Source organism: Hyperolius riggenbachi, chromosome 7, assembly GCF_040937935.1.
Source record: "Hyperolius riggenbachi isolate aHypRig1 chromosome 7, aHypRig1.pri, whole genome shotgun sequence".
NCBI lineage: Eukaryota > Metazoa > Chordata > Amphibia > Anura > Hyperoliidae > Hyperolius > Hyperolius riggenbachi.
The window spans coordinates 198376461-198398144 of record NC_090652.1 but is presented as its reverse complement, the minus strand read 5'-3'; the positions used below and the strand labels follow the sequence as shown (position 1 = coordinate 198398144).

The 21684-nt window shown below is 45.1% G+C and overlaps 1 protein-coding gene across 3 annotated transcripts in view; it reads left to right on the top strand.

Moving 5' to 3' along the window:
• ZDBF2 (zinc finger DBF-type containing 2) overlaps positions 1 to 21684 on the top strand; it is a 114450-nt gene that overhangs the window by 68148 nt on the left and 24618 nt on the right. Inside the window, exons 1-4 of one of the 3 annotated variants that reach the window (XM_068244994.1) lie at positions 925 to 1214; positions 8755 to 8847; positions 11620 to 11671; positions 20080 to 20131. In XM_068244994.1, the coding sequence (XP_068101095.1) occupies positions 11620 to 11671; positions 20080 to 20131 (104 nt within the window). In that variant the 5' untranslated portion in view covers positions 925 to 1214; positions 8755 to 8847. Of the gene's footprint in view, positions 1 to 924; positions 1215 to 8754; positions 8848 to 11619; positions 11672 to 20079; positions 20132 to 21684 lie in introns of those variants that run through there. The other 2 variants (XM_068244993.1, XM_068244992.1) reach the window with 2 other exon arrangements.

Below are 21684 nucleotides of genomic sequence, written 5' to 3'. Positions count from 1 at the left end.
CGTATTGAAGGAGGAACACCTCCGCACATGTATTCGGAAAAGTGGTCCAATTACGGCGGCGCCGACAGCGTCCGCACCAAAGACTACCTGTGACGTAAACAGGCTTCCACCACTCACAGGCAGGCCTACAACGTCCGCAGGTCGGACCAAGACTCCACAGCCCTATTTACGCCTGCAATTAGGCACATCTATGTACAAAAGCAATAAAGAAGTTAGCCACACAACTGTAGCGCCTCACTAGTTTACTCACAAATTTACTCACGATCCTTCAGTGCAGGGAGCCTCTGGTGCATTTCCAACTGTGCGATCAACCTTATGTAAGTCTTTAGGTGTTTTGGTTTGAATGTCTCGTGCACATTGGTCTCTGCAATGTTTACATAATTTAAGTAGATTTTCATTGGTTCCTGCTGACATGAATATGCATATATGTAAATTGGGTAGACATATTGTAGTCTTCCATCAGGTCCTCTGCCTGTGCATTTAATGAACATAGCATGTGTGATTATGACAGTGTGTACTGGAACCATTCTGAGGAAGGATTGTATCCGAAACTCTGTGCGTCAATGGTGATCCGGAGCGCACTTTAATTATACTCATGACATTTTAAAAAGAGCTTCAATAAATACTTGTTTTAAAGACGGTGCGGATCCTTTCAGCTGATACTTCTTTCATTTGCATGCATTGTTTTTGCAATTTTGTCCATGGTAGAAAAATCTGACAGCTTCCTGTTTTTTTCCAGCTATCACTCTCTGAAACGAGATACACAAAAATACTCAGAACACAATCAAAGGGCACTGGAAAAAAGCGAGCAATAGTGTGTGTCCTGCCTATACCTGAAGTGAGGAGGCTGAGCTTTCTGTCTTCAGTAGTGTCTGAATCACATACCTGAAACAAGCATGTGGATAATCCAATCAGATGTCAGAAACGTGATGTTCAGAGTCTTCATATTCCTCTCAGGTGTCCTTTAACCATGAGTGGAATGAAATTTCAGATTACATCTTCTCAGTACTATCGGACCAGAGCTTGCGATGGAAGTAGGGAACTGTCAGATATGCTGCAGCAGCACCACCTAGTGGGCAGAAGTCTGCACCTCTAAAGTGATGCAGGGGTATCTTTTAAAATCATTTTAGACCGGAAGGAGCTGGGAGCTGGACCTGAGAAACTAAACGAAGAGGGGCCTTATATCTTACTCAACTGTATGGAGCTCAGCAAGGGTGAGATGTGGGCTTAGAGATTATATATCAGCGGTTTGCTGGTTTACCAGGTTATGCTGCAGACAGTGCTGCTCTGATTGTTAGCGTGTATGCACTCTGCTAATATGTGTGCAGGCTGCACCTGGGAAGTCTAGCTGACTTAATATAAGATTGTGATTTTAGATAAATAGCAATGAGGATTATGTTATTTCATTATAATGCTCTGATTCAGTTATACATTATTGCCTGTTCTCCGTGTACAATGCAGTGTCTGAAGTGTAATTAAGTGTGACATTTTGCAAGTTGTAATACACTTACATACTGATCTGACGTTGCCATACACAAACTAATGTGGTCTGCAAATGAAAGAATATTCAAACTTTACTGCAGACCAATCAGGTAGGTTTTCAGGCGTAATCTTTGAGTGTAATCTTTCCTTTCTGCCAGTTCTTCATTAAAACTTCCAGTGTGTGTTCAGCAGTTTTGTGTTTTTTGTTGTAGGAGTCAGGTTCTTGGGTAGTCATTTTCTCTATGGAGAGCCTGAATAGCCCAATCAGGTTGTGCTCTCCTTATGTTAGGCACATTCAAAATAATTTTTTTTTTTAATGTAAAGCTAAATGCAAGCATTGTATTTATTAAAAATTCTTGACTACTTACCTTGCCTGGAGGTTAGTAATTTGTAATAGCAAATGAATATGAAAAACAAACAAACCCTGAATCACACTCTCTTGACACCAGAGTGATTGGTAGAAGTGGCAGATAGGTCACCCATGCAGCCTAGTTTATTCTGAGTGGGAGGGGTGGTGAGTGACATTTCAGCCACACCTCCTCTCTTATCTAACACAGAGAGAACTACAAGGGTGTGGATACTGCTGTGTTTTGACATTGGTTTGCAGATATTCAGGGCTTTAAAAAAAAAAAAAAAAAAAAGGTTTACGCCAGTATTTCTAAATATTATTTTGGTATGTACCCCTTTTAATTGCTGCTGCTCGCCAGGTACCCACCTTGGTGTGGCAGATTGTCTAAACACACATTATTTATAGAAAAGGTCCGGGCAATTTTTTTTTAATCTACTTACCTGGGGCTTCCTCCAGCCCATGGCAGCTGTCCTGTGCCCTCGCCACAGCTCCACATCCAGCCAGTGGCCCAGGGTCCCTCCGTTGCATATGCCGACCTAGCCAGCTAGCAGTCCAGCCACGTACCTCTCCCACAGCCAGGAGCGTTCTGCACCTGCGCAATAGTGCTATGCAGGTGTAGTACGCCCCCAGCAGCAGAGTGTGTGCATGTGCACTACGCCAGACTGGCTCAAGTGCCTGGACTCATAGCAGAAGATCCAGGTGGCAGAGGAGGACAGCAAGGGTCTGAATAGCCTGAAGGGGGCTGGAGGAAGCCCCAAGTATGTATAAAACTTTAATTTCATCTGTCTCAGGTTTACTTTGTTACACAGTAGTACTATACTCTACATATGCACTCCCCACAGAGCTGCTGGGAATCCACTGAGAATGTTGTGCACATAGACAACACCTCTGTGTTCAATCACCCATAAACCTGGTTCAGATTGTACATGAAGAATGTGAAATAGAGGAAGAATAGCCTCATTCCCCTGCAGAGCACCTGCACATCACTCTTACATGTACCCAGAGTTACATTGCTTAGGGCATGATAGATGTTCTTTGTTCCTGTCTGTACCTTCTACAAGTACTCTTACCAAGGATTAGTTTAAAGAGACACTTAAGCCAGAAAAAAAAATGAGTTTTACTCATCTGGGGCTTCTACCAGCCCCCTGCAGCAGTCCTGTGCCCTCGCAGCCACTCACTAATGCTCTGGCCCCCCGCTGCTATCTAGTTTCGTTTTTGCCGACAGGCATGTCAGGACTGGCCACGCGTAGCTTTTTCCGCATTCCCGACTAATTATCGCTATTGCGGGCCGCAACGCGTAAAAAAATACGCGTTGCCGCATTACGCACGCATAGATATGCGGCAATGCGTACTTTTGTACGCGTTGCGGCCGTAATAGCGCTAATTACAGTCGGGAATGCAGAAAAAGCTACGCATGGCCAGTCCTGATGGGCCTGTCGGCAAAAACTAAACTAGCTGGCAGCGGGGGACCAGAGGATTAGTGAGTGACTGCGAGGGCACAGGACTGCTGCAGGGGGCTGGTAGAAGCCCCATGTGAGTAAAACTCATTTTTTTTTTCTGGCTTAAGGTTCACTTTAAGTCTATGACTCAAGGGAATACATATGGCAGTCTATATATCCTTCTCACTTCAGTTGTCTTTTAAAATTCCTAAGCGTTGGCAGTTAAGAGACGAATTTCATGTTACATACTTTCAATCAACAAGATTTTAATATGCAAATTAGAGGAGTCTGAAGTCGATGGAATCCTAAACTGAGGAGTCGGAGGATTTTTGTATCGACTCCACAGTCCTGCTTCCATTGGAAGGAAAAACACAGCTTTTTACGCAATGCTAGCGTTTCTGCTATGTGTGCATCCAGCCGGAGGGAGGTAGTGATTAGTGATGGTCATGTCTTGGAAAACTTGAGAAGCATGAGATTTGTTTGATTAGCTGATGGATTTGCAAAGCTCTGATTTGCTGTCATCACATCCTGCTTTAGCACATGACTAGCATATCAGAGACTTACACATCTCTTACCTGACCAAACTAATCACATGCTTCTCCATGAGTTCTCCTAGACATGACCATCACTAGTAGTGAGGAGGCTGTTGTACGTTGCTGAGGAGCAAATAAAGAGGTATGAATTGGGCAGCAGATATATACAGTGGCTTGCAAAAGTATTCTGCCCCCTTGATGTTTTTCACATTTTGTCACATTACTGCCACAAACATGAATCAATTTTATTGGAATTTCACATGAAAGATCAATACAAAGGGCTCTATTCATAAAACTTCTGAGTTGGAAAAAATCCTGGAGGTAAAATACCGCAGCTGTATTTTACACTTCTGGCTGGTCATTCATAGAAATCTTGTCAGCTGCGATAGCAGAGCGGAGATCTCCCGCTGAAGGCTGGCGGTAAGCTTTCGGAAGGCATGCGGAAACACTTCAGCCGGCAGAGTCCCTCCATGCACTGCTCTCTCTGGGAGGTCTGTCCCATTCACTTGTATGTAATCCGCAAAATCAGAGGAAGCGGTATTTCCCGTCCACATACCGCTTCCTCTAATCTTTATGAATGGCCATTTTGTTACTTTTTTCTAGATAAATCTAGAAAAACACTGGAGAAGGCGGAAATTTCGCGCTCTGCAGGGGGATTGTAGATTTTCATGCGGGAACAGCTTTTATGAATGCCCACTTTGCTAAATGGACGGGAAAATCCGCTGTTTTGAGCGGAAAACTTGCGGTAACCTTTTATGAATAGAGCCCAAAGTGGTGTACACGTGAGAAAAGGAACGAAAATCATACATGATTCCAAACATTTTTTACAAATTAATAACTGTAAAGTGGGGTGTGCGTAATTATTCAGCCCCCTGAGTCAATACTTTCTAGAACCACCTTTTCCTGCAATTACAGCTGCCAGTCTTTTAGGGTATGTCTCTACCAGCTTTGCACATCTAGAGACTGAAATCCTTGCACATTCTTTGCAAAACAGCTCCAGCTTAACCAGCTGGGCGGTATGGACGAGCTCAGCTCGTCCAGTACCGCCGGAGCCTGCCGCTCAGGCCCTGCTGGGCCGATTTGCGCCAAATAAAGTGCAGCACACGCAGCCGGCACTTTGCCAGCCGCGTGTGCTGCCCGATCGCCGCCGCTCTGCGGCGATTCGCCGCGAGCAGCGGCGAAAGAGGGTCCCCCCAGCCGCCTGAGCCCTGCGCAGCCGGAACAAAAAGTTCCGGCCAGAGCTAAGGGCTGGATCGGAGGCGTCTGACGTCAGGACGTCGGCTGACGTCCATGACGTCACTCCGCTCGTCGCTATGGCGACGGTGTAAGCAAAACAAGGAAGGCCGCTCATTGCGGCCTTCCTTGTTTATTCTGTGCGCCGGAGGCGATCGGAAGAACGCCTCCGGAGCGCCCTCTAGTGGGTTTTTTTCATGCAGCCAACTTTCAGTTGGCTGCATGAAATAGTTTTTTTTTTAATTTAAAAAAAACCCTCCCGCAGCCTCCCTGGCGATCTTATCAGAACGCCAGGGTGGTTAAAGCGGACCCAAACCAAACATTTTTTTAATTAAAAATATTTAGTTGCACCACTCTGACACATACAAAGATAAATAAACACTCCTTCAAACCTATGATCATTTCAGTGCATGCTTTTCACCCTTCTCTTTTCATAGCTAGGATTATACTGGGGGCAGCCATTAGCAATTCCTCCATTGCCAGACACCATCTTCTCCACCAGTTTGCCGGAAAAATTCCGGCAATTTGAAAGGAAGGGAGGGGTTCCTCCAATAAATGTAAAATATTTTATATTTGTCATCATGCAGCTGAAAAAAGGCTGCTATTTATTATTATTATAATTTAGAAAATAGATTTTTTTCTGAAATCTTGTATTTTTAATTTGGGTCCACTTTACTCAGATTAGATGGACAGCGTTTGTGAACAGCAGTTTTCAGATCTTGCCACAGATTCTCGATTGGATTAGATCTGGACTTTGACTAGGCCATTCTAACACATAGATATGTTTTGTTTTAAAGGAATACTTGAGGGCCCTTTTCCACTAGCAGTCGCTAGCGTTCGCGCTGAACGCTAGCGATTGCTGAATCGCAATTCCGCCGTTTTCCCGAAGTTTGCGGCCGCGATTTTGCTATGCTATGCACTGCATAGCAAAATCGCGGCAAAAGTCGCTCCGCGGCGCGATCGCGATCAAGTAAAAAGAATCGCGGTAGTGGAAATGACCTACCGCGATTCCTATGTTAAAAAGCAAACCGTAGCGATTGTAAAATCTCTAGCGGTTTGCGGTTTTGCGATTCAGTTTGCGCTAGTGGAAAAGGACCCTGAGTGTCCTAAAAAAAATGACTTGTACTCACCCAGGGCTCCCCTCAGCCCCCTGCAGCTGAACGGAGCCCTCGCCGTGTCTCTCCGATGCAGCTGGACTCGCCGGCGGCCACTTCCGGTTTTGCCGTCACCGGCCGACAGGCTGGGAACGCGGCTGATTAGCCGTGTTCCCGGCCGCAATAGCGCCTTCTTTAATGCTATTGCAGCCGGGAACGCGGCTGTCGGCTGGTGACTGCGGAGCCGGAAGTGGCCGCCGGCGAGTCCAGCTGCATCGGAGAGACACGGCGAGGGCACCGTTCAGCTGCAGGCGGCTGAGGGGAGCCCCGGGTGAGTACAAGTCATTTTTTTTAGGACACTTAAGTTTTCCTTTAAACCATTCCATTGTTGCCCTGGATTTATGTTTAGTGTTGTTGACCTGCTGGAAGGTGAACTTCCACCCCAGTCTCAAGTCTTTTGCAGACTCCAAGAGGTTTTCTTACAAGATTGCCCTGTATTTGGCTCCATCCATCTTCCCATCAACTCGGACCAGCTTCCCTGTCCCTGCTGAAGAGAATCACCCCCAGAGCATGATGCTGTCAACACCATATTTGACAGTGGGGATGGTGTGTTCAGAGTGATGTGCAGTGTTAGTTTTCCGCCACACATAGCGTTTTGCATTTTGGCCAAAAAGTTCCATTTTGGTCTCATCTGACTAGAGCACCTTCTTCCACATGTTTGCTGTGTTCCTCCATATGGCTTGTGGCAAACTGCAAACAGGACTTCTTATGCTTTTCTGTTAACAATGGCTTTCTTCTTGCCACTCTTCCATAAAGGCCAACTTTGTGCACTGCATGACTAAGAGTTGTCCTATGGACAGACTCCCCCACCCGAGCTGTAGATCTCTGCAGCTCGTCCAGAGTCACCATGGGCCTCTTGGCTGCATTTCTGATCAGCGCTCTCCTTGTTCGGCCTGTGAGTTTAGGTGGACGGCCTTGTCTTGGTAGGTTTACAGTTGTGCCATACTCCTTCCATTTCTGAATGATCGCTTGAACAGTGCTCCGTGGGATGTTCAAGGCTTTGGAAATCTTTTTGTAGCCTAAGCCTGCTTTAAATTTCTCAATAACTTTATCCCTGACCTGTCTGGTGTATTCTTTGGACTTTATGGTGTTGTTGCTCCCAATATTCTCTTAGACCACCTCTGAGGCCGTCACAGAGCAGCTGTATTTGTACTGACATTAGCTTACACACAGGTGCACTCTATTTAGTTATTAGCACTCATCAGGCAATGTCTATGGGCAACTGATTGCACTCAGACCAAAGGGGGCTGAATAATTACGCACACCCCACTTTGCAGTTATTTATTTGAAAATATGTTTGGAATCATGTATGATTTTCATTCCACTTCTCACATTAACAACACTTTGTATTGGTCTTTCACGTGGAATTCCAATAAAATTGATTTTATGTTTGTGGCAGCAATATGACAAAATGTAGAACACTTCAAGGGGGCTGAATACTTTTGCAAGCCACTGTATATACCTTTTTTATTTTACAAAACTTTTTATGCAGAGTCCATTCATACAAAACATTGAATTATTAAATTGTATGTATTTAAAAATAAAGCTATATCTGTTGACAGAGTACAAGGTACTATACTAATCTGCCAAGTGTTACTGTTATTCCAGTCAACACCTGCTTACCCTCTGTCATGTCAGATTTTGGTGTAAAAGGGTAGAGTTTATAGTTATAAATTACTGTATATACTCGACTATAAGTCTAGAAAATTAGGTCTGACTCACTAAATAAAAGTATAGGGGTTGACTTATACTCAAGTCATGAGCAACACTGAACACGCTGAGTAATGTGACATTCCCATTTGCAGCAATTTACCCAGTGGGAAGTGACACGTGATAAAGGAAATGCCAAGAAAACACAGGTCGGAAAGGCCTTGCCACAACAATTAACAAGGAAAGGGGCATGGGAAAAATACTGGGCTGCAGGAAGGGGAGTGAATATTTGCTGCACTTGGGGGCTCGGAGGAAGTATTGGCTGCACTTAAAGTGAACCTGAGATGGTTCACTAGGACCTATTTATACTTACTTTGGGCTTCTTCAAGCCCCATAAGCACCGTGGCCTCCCTCGCCATCCTCTTCGACCCCCTCCGCTCTGCTGCTATGCTCCTCCACTCTGCCCGGCAGTCGTCAGTTTCTACACATGTGCAGCTCGGCCACGTGCGCACCCCTCATCCAGCTTTTGTGGCCTGGAGCGTTCTGCACCTGCACAGGCACAGAATGCTCCAGTGGACCGTAGCACCGCAGGGTTGCACGTGTGGTCGAGCTGCGCATGTACAGAAGCCCACAACTGGTGGCGATTGACCGGGTTACTGGAAGTAGTAGCACCAGAACAAAGGGGCCGAAGAGGACTGCGAAGGAAGACACAGTGCTTATGGGTCTGGAGGAAGCCCCAGGTAAGTATAAATAAGGGCCAGTGTACCATCTCAGGTACACTTTAAGGGGCGGGATAAATTAATGGCTGCAATACTGTACGCAGTGCGGTCATTAACCCCTCCTGGTCCCCAAGTTCAGCTGTTCATTTATCCTGGTCCTCAAGTGCAGCCATTAACGTTTTTTCTCTGTGGCAGGTAACTCAACAGAAAAAGTTAATTGCATATGGGCCACTGACTTTTTTCCCCCCCACCTTTGGTGGAGAAGCGTCTTTTGGTCCGAAAAATACGGTAAGTCACAGAACACTGAAAAATAACAATCTGTGGCCCATATGCAATTGACTTTTTCTCCTGGGAGATAATTGTTAAATCTTATTTTTTTAAAATAACTTTTCAGCACTGCAATTGAAAAAGTATCACAAAGTAGTTAAAAAAGTACTACCCAAATTATTTGGAATATTTTCTTGTTTGCTGCTTGTTTCAAAGGCGTTTTTTATGGAAAATGTGTGATTATTTCGCTCAGGAGAAAAAGTTATTTGCATATGGGCCAGTGTGGCTGTCTGAAAGCACACTTACTCATTTTCTTTGAAACAATACGTATTGCCTGGCTGTCCTGCTGATCTTCTGTGTTTAATACTTTTATCCATAGTCACTGAACAAGCGGGCAGATCAGGTGCTCTGACTGAACTTTGTCTGGATTAGCTGCAAAAAAACCCCTGTGATATAATAAATTGTATGTGTAGTATGGATAATTAATATAACATTAGTAGCAAAGAAAAGAGTCTCATAATTGTAGTTTTCAGGTATATAGTTTTTTTTATAACATTGCATCATTCTCTAATATTTTCATTTTGAAACGTCACTATGTATTTTAAACTATGAAACAGAGCAGAGCTAATGATCCTTTGAACTGCTCTGCAGTAAACACATACAATTCGTTATCTCATAAGTTTATTTTCACTTTAGATTCCCTTTAATATAGCAGTCTCCATATCCCTCTCACTTCAGGAGTCCTTAAACTTTTAGTGACTAATGCATGTTTAAGGCTACGTTCCCACCAGGACGTTGCGTTTTAGGGGACGTTATGGTCGCTTAACGTGCCCCTAACGCAACGTATGGTGGTGTTGAAGTTGGACGTCAGATTGAGCTGCATTATGCAGCTCTCAAAGCAGCCACTCCAGGTTAGTGATAGGAAGTCCGGATATTTTTAAGGATTCAGATCATTTGAATCGGATCATTGAAAAGATCCGGATCTTTGAACCAAATCATTTGAATCATTTTACTAGGGAAGCAGACTGGGTGAAATGATTAGCAGGACAGGACTTTCCCTGCACTGTACATTCTGTATGTTCCTGTTTCTTCCAGACGGACATCCACTGTGAACCGAATCATTCATTGTGATGATCCGGATGATTCGACTCACAAAAAAGATCCGGATCAAATGAACGATTCATTCATGATCCGGACAACACTACAGTCCCACCACGAGTCTCTGCAGTGCAGTGAATATTAATTAGCCATGTGGCTGGCAGCAGAGGAGGAGGGGAGACCTCCTCCTCCAACATTACTGAGCATGTGCAAACAGTCTAACGTGGCTTAGCCCAGTATAATGTACAGCATGCAGCACTTTGTTTTTAACGTGCTGCGTTACAATGTAACGCAACGTGTTACTGTGAACAGCAACATTGATTTTACAGTGCTGTAAGTTAGGCTGCGTTACTGGCTGCTGTAACGTGGGACTTTAACGTCCCACTGTGAAACCAGCCTCAAAGTTGCAGTGACCAAAAAAAATCACACGTAATGACCCTTGCTCTGTAATCCCTTGCACATGTAATGACCCTTGCACTATATCTTTCTCTTGCTTTACTTTAGCCATCCAGTATTGCGCAATTTTGACATTCTCGTACATGAATCTTTTTTCTACAAGAAAGTGCCTACTTTGCTTGCTGTCCACCTTGCCTCCAATAGAACGTTTTATTTAGAATAACTAAGTGTTACAATTCCACTTCAGCAGATTGTAATAGTTTAGGCAGAATCCAGAAAAAATATACTGTAGCTCAGCAAATCTGACATTATGTTTTTGCTTGCTTTGTGCTGTCAGTAATTCTCACATAATACAGTGACTAGGCACATAACAATGATTTATATAGTAGATGCTCTTGCACTGCTATGGATTAAGCTGAATTCAAGGGAAGAATATTAACCTCTTATGCTAACCTTTGCCACTGCTTTTTCAGTCCGCTTCCTTTGTGCCGGAGGTTTCGGTCCATCTCCACCAGGACCTGAACACAAAGGAACAGTCTCTTCCCCTCAGCTGTCAACCTTCTGAACTCTTCACACAGTCACCCCCCCCCAACAGTGCCCCCCTAATTTAAATGTGTCACACGGCTGTCCCCAGTACAGCGCTGCCTTAGATCGCAGCGCTGTACATAGTTATTAGACGGCGTCTAACAGTCTCCGAGCGGCGATCGCCGCTTGAAAACTGAAGACAGAGCGGTGCTCCGTCAGCAGAGCAGAGATGCGCGCTCGTGCTCTCCTGCAAACCCCATAAGAAGCGTTTCACGCCAATCAACGTGGAGTGGTCCAGGGGCTGCCACACTGCTCATGCCAATCGGCAAGAGGTTAAAGTGACTAGTAAACCCATGCACATGGATCAAGAATTCATCCTGAAACCGATGTTGATGATCTTTACTTCCATCCTAAGCAGCCCATTAAAAATGACTGCTGAGTAGTCAAGTTACAGTTGAATTTGCTGACTGCCATGTGATCATGCATCACCTTTCCTTTTGATGAGTTGTGCTTTCACCATTGATCAGAATGGAATGCAGGTTACTGACTGTCAGGCACACTGTGTCAGCCACACTTGGGATATCAGATGGAAACTTTTGCATAATGTTGCTTCATGGGGGTTTTGTTGAGAGAAGTGAGAATATTTCCATATGGGAGAGTAGGGGGCTTTGATCATCATCATTAAATACTGCAAAATTATATAGTTTTGTTACTTTGAACATTTTTGTAGGAATGATATAAATCTTATCATTTTCTTTCTGTTTTCCTGTAAAGATGCATGATAAAAGAATGCAGGCTGAAGACGATTCATCGATTTCGGTGCAAGGTAACAGAATCTGAAAACATTAGTCTGTTCCATAATTACGAATACTGTGTATGCACTTGTAAATAGAAAACTATTATTACCAGAGGCATCTCCTATCATCATATTTGTTATCTAGATTTTAAAGCACACCTGATTTGTGAAAAGCTATGAGGTGGCCATTCCTTGGGCTTCTGTGTCCACACAAACAAACAGAGGTAACCTGTGGGCCTCAGATAAAGTGCGTTTCATGGAGGGGGTCACAGGCCAGAATGAGGGCCCATCGAACCTCATAAACTCCAGTGCAATATATACAGATCCAATCCGGACTCCACCAATCATGTGTAAGAAATTCTCCAAGTATTCTTATTTATTTTCATCGGTTATACAACACATACAGACCAGCACAACGTTTCAGACAACTTGACAAAGGGCGTGTTGCCCGAAACGTTGTGCTGGTCTGTGTGTGTTGTATAACTGCTGAAAATAAATAAGAATACTTGGAGAATTGCTCCCACATGATTGGTCAGGTCCAGATTGGATCTGTATATCTTGCTTCTCCAGTTTTCCCATAAACTTTGTGGTCCCTCAGCTTTCCCAGCCTCCCCTCCATCTTGCAACTTATGCCCTCACCCCCCACCCATTCTTCTCTGAAAGGAGCATGCTCTGTCGACTTGTATTTCCTTTTTGTGCGCACTCTCCAATGGCTGTGTGCAGGAGCCTTGGTTCGGAGAGTCCTGGGCATGTGCATTTTCCCTATATGCCATGTCCATACTTGTAGAAATTGTGTAAGTTTTTCCACATCCAAAATTGCATTGAAATGTAAGTCATTGAGATGTGTGACAAAAGCTAGGCACCCTGCAGTATAATACTGCAGATTTTTGATGACGTAGGTGTTAAAATATGCATTATACATAAAAAGGTCATGTGTGGCAAACTGAGGTTGTTTTCTGCAGAAATAAGAGTGGTCCCAGCCTAATCGTGCCAGTAAAACGATCTTGGCCAAGGCTGCAGTGCACAGCCATTCGGATGCGCAGTCAAAGAAGGCACATAGAAGGAAGACAGAGCATGGGCACTTGTTCTGAGTGGTTGCAGCCAGTGCTTTAAACGGAATGTGTAGCACCAAGGTGGAAGGAATACCTGCAAAATTGAGGGTTCACAGAGTTTATGGGGGCGCAAAAGCCCCCGCTATGGCCATTGTGCATTTTTTTTCTTAGTTCAGGTACTCTTTAAGGTTCTTATGTTTGCCTAGGTTAGTAGTATTATTATTATTATTATTACAGTATTATTTTCCTGATCACACTATTATAATCAGAATATTATATCTGGTTGAATGTGTCTCCATGAGTTCTGCCGCACACAAGAAACTTTATTTAGGACTGAAACATGATGTAATTTTTCCCAATTATGGTCTTAAAAAAATCCAGTCAAAAAAAACTCACACCAAGAAGTGGAGTAATGCTGGTGCTGGGTATCCCGTAGCAATCAAAATCCAAGAATAACAAAGGGGATCCGCACACAGACCTGTTAAGAAACACTTAAGTATATTGTCCCAATGCACACATATACAATTATGATTCGTCTATTAGTTTGGATTGGACAATCATAATTGTATGTGTGTGCATTGGGACAATAAACTTAATTGTTCCTCAAGAAGTCGGTGTGCTGATCCCCTTTTTGATTCTTAAGAAAAAAAATATGCCTTACCTTGCAAGTGACAGAAACATTTCCACACTGATAGCACAGGCAGAAAATAAGTCCAGAGGTGACAGGAAATTTGGGCACATGAGGAAGGTGGACAAAAAGGGCGCCGCCATTGACTCCCATATTAAATATCATTTGCCGGGCGCTGAACAGGAAAAAAGGGCACCCATGATAATTTAAGTTTTCAAACTGCATCCGTGATAATTTATGTTTCCCAACTTCGCCGGCGACCAGTAATGTTTACACATAAAATAATACTTATTTATAGTTTTGAGTTAAATTGTAATGTAATATTTAAATAATCACGTTTCATAAATCATTATTTTCAACATATAAAACCGTCAACAAATCGTAATATACTTTTTTTTTAATTAACACTCTAAAACATTATCAACCAAATAAACTGCGCAACAACAAAATCATAATATATTGTTTTTCACACTTAATACTTATAAAACACTATTATCCATCTGATAACCCGAGCAATAGCTAAATCTGACGAATAATGGTTACAAACATACCGGTACTAAACAGATCTATCATATTTAAAGAGACACTGAAGCAAATTTTTTTTTATGATATAATGAATTGGTTGTGTAGTACAGCTAATAAATAAAGCATTAGGAGCAGAGACATAAAGGTGCGTACACACGCCATACCGCCGGCAATGACGGGTCCGTTACACCCCCCTGCTGGGCGGACGTTCAGCCGACAGTAGCACGTGTGTACGTGCTGTCGGCAGACTGATAAGGCTGTTTCTGAGTGATCCGCTTAGCCGGAAGTAGTGCGTGTGTATGCACCTTTAATCTAATATTTGTTTCCAGTACAGGAAGAGTTAAGAAACTCCAGTTGTTATCTACAATAGCTGTTATCTGCAAATAGCCATTGAGCTCCACAACTTTGAAAGTTGCAGAGAGCTCTGACTTCCTATTAGGTTATCTCAACTGTTGTGTTTTTCTTCTTTTGCAGAGAACAGTTCAGGACAATTCAAAAGGTCACGTACTGTTCTATAAAAACATTTAAAATGCTGAGTAATGTGTAAACTGCAAATATTGAAAATAAAAATGAGAATATTTTTTTTCGCTTCAGTGTCTCTTTAACTAAAACATTATTTAAAATGTTATCACTTACTATTTGTAAAACATTATTATTCACACAATAAAGCGATCACTAAGGGGGGATCTTAGGGTTAGGCAGCACCAGGGGGGATCTTAGGGTTAGGCAGCACCAGGGGGGTCTTAGGGTTAGGCAGCACCAGGGGGGATCTTAGGGTTAGGCACCACCAGGGGGGTCTTAGGGTTAGGCACCACCAGGGGATATTTATGAGTGAGACACCACCAGGGGGGGGGGGGGTCTTAGGGTTAGGCACCACCAGGGGGGGTGTCTAAGGGTTAGGGATAGGTAGAGAGAGGGTTCTGTGTGAGAGTAGGGTTAGGTTTAGTTGTAGTAAAATGTTAGTAATATTTACTAATGTTTTACTACAGTTATTACGAACGTACCGTATTTTTCGGACTATAAGACGCACTTTTTCTCCCCCAAAAGTGGGGTGAAAAAGTCACTGCGTCTTATGGTCCGAATACAGGGAGTCCCCGACTTACAAACACCCGCCGATACGAACTGCCGCTGCGCCACAATGTCGGGGACTCCCTGTGCAGTCCACTCTTTGTCCTCCTGTGTCCTCTTCTTGTCCCTGCCCCCCCGCAGTGTAATTAGCGGCCCCCGCTGTGTAGTTAATGTCAGCAGTGTATAACCCGATAATCCCAGCGTCAGTACAATGACATTGCTCCCCCCCCCCCCCCCCCCGGCAGTGTAATTAGCGGTATCAATATAATCCAATTAGGCGCCCGCTTTGTAGTTAGTGGCAGCCATGTATTACCTGATAGTCCGCATTAGCATATTCCTGATAGTCCGCATTAGCATATTTCATTGTCTCCCGCTGGCGCTGTGTAATTAGCAGCCATCCGATCCTAGAAGTCCGCGCTGCTCAGAGACTTTTCCTATGCGTCATTCGCCTCTAGTGCCGGCTTTTCATGTTGCGTCATTACAGGCGGCCGGCACTAGAGGGAAGAATGACGCATAGGAGAAGTCTCTGAGCAGCGCGGACTTCTAGGATCGGATGGCTGCTAATTACACAGCGCCAGCGGGAGACAATGAAATATGCTAATGCAGCGAATACACTGCGGGACTATCAGGTAATACATGGCTGCCACTAACTAGCGGGCGCCTAATTGGATTATATTGATACCGCTAATTACACTGCCGGGGGGGGGCAATGTCATTGTACTGACGCTGGGATTATCGGGTTATACACTGCTGACGTTAACTACACAGCGGGGGCCGCTAATTACACTGCGGGGGGGGGGGAGGCGGAGACATGCAGAGGACACGGGGGCCAGCAGAGGACACGGGGGGGCCAGCAGAGGACACGGGGGGGCCAGCAGAGGACACGGGGGGGCCAGCAGAGGACACGGGGGGCCAGCAGAGGACACGGGGGGGCCAGCAGAGGACACGGGGGGGCCAGCAGAGGACACGGGGGGGCCAGCAGAGGACACGGGGGGGCCAGCAGAGGACACGGGGGGGCCAGCAGAGGACACGGGGGGGCCAGCAGAGGACACGGGGGGGCCAGCAGAGGACACGGGGGGGCCAGCAGAGGACACGGGGGGGCCAGCAGAGGACACGGGGGGGCCAGCAGAGGACACAGGGGAGGCCAGCAGAGGACACAGGGGGGGTCAGCAGAGGACACAGGGGGGACCAGCAGAGGTCACAAGGGGGACCAGCAGCACAGGGGGGCCAGCAGAGGACACGGGGGGCCAGCAGAGGACACAGGGGGGACCAGCAGCACAAGGGGACAAGCAGAGGACACGGGGACCAGCAGAGGACACAGGGGGGGCCAGCAGAGGACACAGGGGGGGCCAGCAGAGGACACAGGGGGGGCCAGCAGAGGACACAGGGGGGGCCAGCAGAGGACACAGGGGGGGCCAGCAGAGGACACAGGGGGGGCCAGCAGAGGACACAGGGGGGGCCAGCAGAGGACACAGGGGGGGCCAGCAGAGGACACAGGGGGGGCCAGCAGAGGACACAGGGGGGGCCAGCAGAGGACACAGGGGGGGCCAGCAGAGGACACAGGGGGGGCCAGCAGAGGACACAGGGGGGGCCAGCAGAGGACACAGGGGGGGCCAGCAGAGGACACAGGGGGGGCCAGCAGAGGACACAGGGGGGACCAGCAGAGGACACAGGGGGGACCAGCAGAGGACACAGGGGGGACCAGCAGAGGACACAGGGGGGACCAGCAGAGGACACAGGGGGACAAGCAGAGCAAACAGGGGGACAAACTGAGGAGGTCAAGGGGGACAGATGGGGACTCAGAAGTCACAAGGGGGATAAGAAGAGGACAAAGAGAGGTACAAGGGGGGGCACAAGAAGTACAAGAAGTCCATAATAATTGGGGTGAGAACATCCACAAGATGCCCCTGGACCATAGACGCACCAGGTTAAAAATATTTTTTTCCCCTGGTTTTTGCCCTCTAAATCTAGCTGCGTCTTATGGTCCGAAAAATACGGTACTTATATTTTTTATGATTTGATTTTTTTAAATATGTGAATGTGAAAGTTTTAATCTGTACTAAATGACTTTTTAAAGGTTTATCAATTTTATAATAAAAATTGTTACAAAATATTGTTTAGAAACTTTATAGTAGTATAAAATGTAAAAATAAGTTTTTGGATCCTGGTCTGGTGGTTAAATCATAAAAAAAATTAATAACATACAGTACTTAGGCCTCGTTCAGACTATACGCGCGACTGTGCCGACTGTCAGTTCAATATTTACCTTTGCTGGCTCCAGCGGGGGCGCTGTGGCGACTTTCGGCACGGAAATAGACGGAAATACCCGATCTCCGTCGGGTCCGCTCTACTGCGCAGGCGCCGGAAACTTGCGCCTGCGCAGTAGAGCAGACCCGACGGCGATCGGGTATTTCCGCCTACTTCGGCGCCGACAGCCGTCAGAGCGCCTACGCAGGAGCCAGGAAGGTAAATATTACGTCACCGCTGCACGGAGGGTTGCAGCGAGACCCCTGACGGATGGAGGACAGCGTGGGAAGCCTCATTAGGATCCGGAGGCTTCCCCCACCCGAGGTGAGTACCCCCCAGGGGCCGTTTTGTCATTACAGTTCCTCTTTAAGGAGCAATGGCCTTTTAGTAGTCAGTGCCAAACAGTTGCATGCTAGGGGTTCTTTTTATCTATAATATATTGCTCCTTTTCCTATTTTTTTTCCTGCTTACCTGCTTATCTGAAACATGATCCCCTGTTCACTTGTGTTTACAAGCAAGGCTGAGGTGACTCAGCGATTGGAGGAGAAAATAAAAAAAAGTAAAGGGCAGAAATGACATCAGGATTTAGCCTAAACTGTGGGCAAAAGACATGGTTCCCACCAGGAACAGAATTCTTTTCATTTACTATATAACATTCACTGAAATCAAAACCTGGACAGTACAATACATGTGTTATGTAAGTAGTTCAAGTATTTATCTACTTATATATGTGTTTTTTTCCCTGGCATAAAATGGCTAATCCTACTGCTTTAAAACTATTAGAATCAGTAATCTAGCCAATTAAGTTGGTTTACTAGAGGTCTAGTGCCCTACATTTTACTCTAACAGACATGTTAATTACATGTCCATTACCGTCCAGAATTTGGATGGTCATGTCTAGGAGAACTCATGGAGAAGCATGTGATTTGTTTGATTAGCTGATAGATTTGCAAAGCCCTGATTTGCTGTGATGACATCCTTTTTTAGCACATGATCATGACTAGCAAATCGGAGACTTATACATATTATATTTTTACATATTTTACATATACTTTTACCTGACCAAACTGATCACATGCTTCTCCATAAGTCCTCCTAGACATGACCATCTGTAGTCCCCAAATGTTACACAGAGTGCCCCTGAAATGATAGGCAGAGTGACCCCTAAATATTACCGTATTTTTCGGACTATAAGATGCACTTTTTCTTCTCCATAAGTGGGGGGGAAAAGTCAGTGTGTCTTATGGTCCAAATAGTACATTTTTGATTCCCGCCAAATTGCACATAGACACCGTGATACCTGCAGGCTGCAGCAGCCCCTGCCAAGCCTCCTGTACCCTGCAACAGCAGAATGAAGAAAAATAAAGCCCTTTCCCGCGGCGGTCCCCCCGCTAAGCCTCCTTTAACTCCCTGCATCTGGCCAGTAAAAAAAAACATTTTTCTTGCAGCAGCCCCTCCCCCCGCTACTCCTCTTATAGCACCAGAATCCAGAGAATAACAAAAAAAAACCTCTCTGCTGTGCCCCTCCTCCCACTGAGCCTCTTGTTGCCCCCGGCAACAACACAATAGCCATGCGTTCCAACTGGAGCGGCTCCAATGCCGCTATATGCTTTTCTTACCTCCCCCGGTAATTCTTTTGTGACCTGACTGCACACCATCAGGTCTTGCAGTGAGAGGACGCCAGTGCGAGGCTGCAAGCATAGGAGGACACGAGATGGAGGATCGTGGCGGCTGGATCAGGTAATTAGGCTTCCGCTGTAGTGCTTCAGACTCTGCAATTGCCGGGGAGGTTAGAGAGGGAGGCATATAGAGGCATTTGAGCCGCTTCGGTTGTAACGCTTGGCTATTGTGTTGTTGCCAGGGCAACAAGAGGCTCAGCGGGGGGAGGGGCGCCTGCACAGAAAGGTGTGTTTTTTTTTTTTGTTTTTTTTTATTACTGGCCAGTTGCCAGGGGCTACAGGTTGGGGGGGAGGGGATGCCATGGAACAGGTATTTTTTTTTAATTCTGGGCTGCCAGGGGCCACAGGAGAAGGGACAGAGCACCACAGTAAAGCTTTTTTTTCCCTGCTGTTGTCAGGGGATACAGAAGCTTGAGGGGGGGGAGGGGTGCCAGTGTAACTGGGAGGCAGTTGGGGGTTATTGTAGGTGGGGAAGGCAGCAGGAGTTACTTTAGATGGGCAGTGTAGCTTAGGAAATAGAGCTAGCTTGGGGAGGGAAAGCTCCATAAGACACCCCTGCACCATAGATGCACCTAGTTTTAGTTTTTTTCCTGATTTTTGTCCTTAAAACCTGGGTGCGTCTTATGGTCCAGTGCATCTTATTGTCTGAAAAATATGGTAGATAGCATTCCTTTCAACTAAGTATAATGATCCTTAAATGTTAGGTAGCATTCCTCCTAAACATTAGTGTTCAGTGATGCCTAAAGAATACACCATACTCGCCAATAGAAGCAGACCTCCTTAGCCCTCACTGCACTAGGACCAATCTTGGTAGACTAATCGCAGACCAGGGTGAGGCAGCGCATAGCAACATGCCAGCAGGTTCACTCCAAAATATTACTTTATCTGGCTTGCAAGATGCATGTAGAAACATTTTAAGAGTCTTAGTTTTACTGGCATGATTACTGTTATTGTTTCGGTGGTTTAGTAAGGCCTGTACACTCTTGTACTGTTAATGAAAACATAAAACAGTGCAGGAGTTATGCCTGCAAGACTTTATTAAGCTTATGCAAAACTTTTCTCATTTTAATTCACAGAAACGTGTATTACATTATTACATTTGTAATAAGTATAAGTATTCAGTAAGATGGCACTGTGACAACCGTATGATATACAACATAGATCATTTCAGAACTTTCAACCTATCAGCTGTAAACCTTATATTTACATTACACAATTCCATGTGTGCTTTTGTTACAGATGGGGATAGGAAGGTTGATGATAATTATGTTAAATTGGAAGACAATAGCAGGTAAGTTACTGACAACCAGGTTTTTTTTCTCTAGCTGTGGCACAGCTATCAGGCTGACAATTATTTTCTTTGTTCAAGATTGTAGAAAGGAGTTCAGTGTAAAGGCATCATTTCTGTTGGCAGGATTCCTTTTCTTAGAACTTTGAAGAAGTTCAGACATTCTCTTGAATGTTATCTACAGTAGTGACAGTCAGGACATTCTCCATTCTTATCTGGAAATAAGTATGGGTAGTAGTGAATGCTTCTTCAGTATTTTTGTGACTGGAGAAGCAATGGCATAACTGCACACTATGTACACCAACAGCCTGGGTACAAGAATACGGTACATTTTCAATAGTAACAAAAGGAAGGGTTGTGATCTCATGCTTCCACAACCACTTCTCGTGGTATGGCATTGCTAGAGCTTCCTTATCATAGAAATGACATTTAATTACATACTGCAACCCTGCTTCTTGCAAACATCCATAAAGATTTACCAGTTAATAATTGCACAAACACTAAATTGAGGCAATCCTTAAGAGCAACTGTAAAAAAGTAACCGCGTTTGTGCTGGCTGAATCGCAAAAACGCAAACCGCTAGCGATTTTACAATCGCTACGGTTTGCTTTTTAACATAGGAATCGCGGTAGGTCATTTCCACTACCGCGATTCGTTTTTGCCGGGAACGCGAACGCGCGGCGGAGCGATATTTGCCGCGATTTTGCTATGCAGTGCATAGCATAGCAAAATCGCGGCCGCGAACGTTGGGGAATCGCCGGTAATTGCGATTCAGTAATCGCTAGCGTTCAGCGTGAACGCTAGCGATTGCTAGTGGAAAAGGGCCCTTTTTGGGGTTAATTAAAAGCAGAACAGCTAGGCTTTTGTTAGTCAGCATAATAGTAAAACTTCCATAAACATACTCTATGATCTGATATATGGGGCTAAAAAGCTGCCACCCACCCAGATGTAGATGTGGGAGATATTGGCAGCACAATTTCCAGCAGGATCCCAGATAAGCATAAGAGCTATACTAGGCAATGTCTACGTATACATATAAATGCTGCTAGAATCCCTCTAGGTAACTGCCCAATAAATCAGTGAGCAGCCCATCCTTAACTCAACATGTATGCCCCCACACACACAAAGGGGGCTTCATCAGGCATGTACAATTAAAGTGCTAAGTGCAAAAGAGGAGTGCTAAAATAGAGCATAACATCTTATGTGTAAGTCAAGAATGAAAAAGTTAACAAAGAGACACTGAGAGCCTAATATAGTGTAGTATGTACTGGTAATGGATTGTATAATGAAACGTGAGAAAAGGATACTCACAAACCAGGGTTACCTACAAGGCAACCACTGTAAATGCTGGTGAGGAGTTTAGACCTGTCCTCACTCAGGATTAAGTCGCTCTCTGTAGTTCGGAAAACGGGTAAATCACCCCTCCACTGGGGTGGACACAAATCTTGTATAGAGTAAACAGAGGCGCCAACTGAATAAAACAAATTAAAATGTTTAAAAATTGCTTGGAAGGCAGTGGTGGACTTACCTCCTATAAGCAGGCACAAAACTGTCAA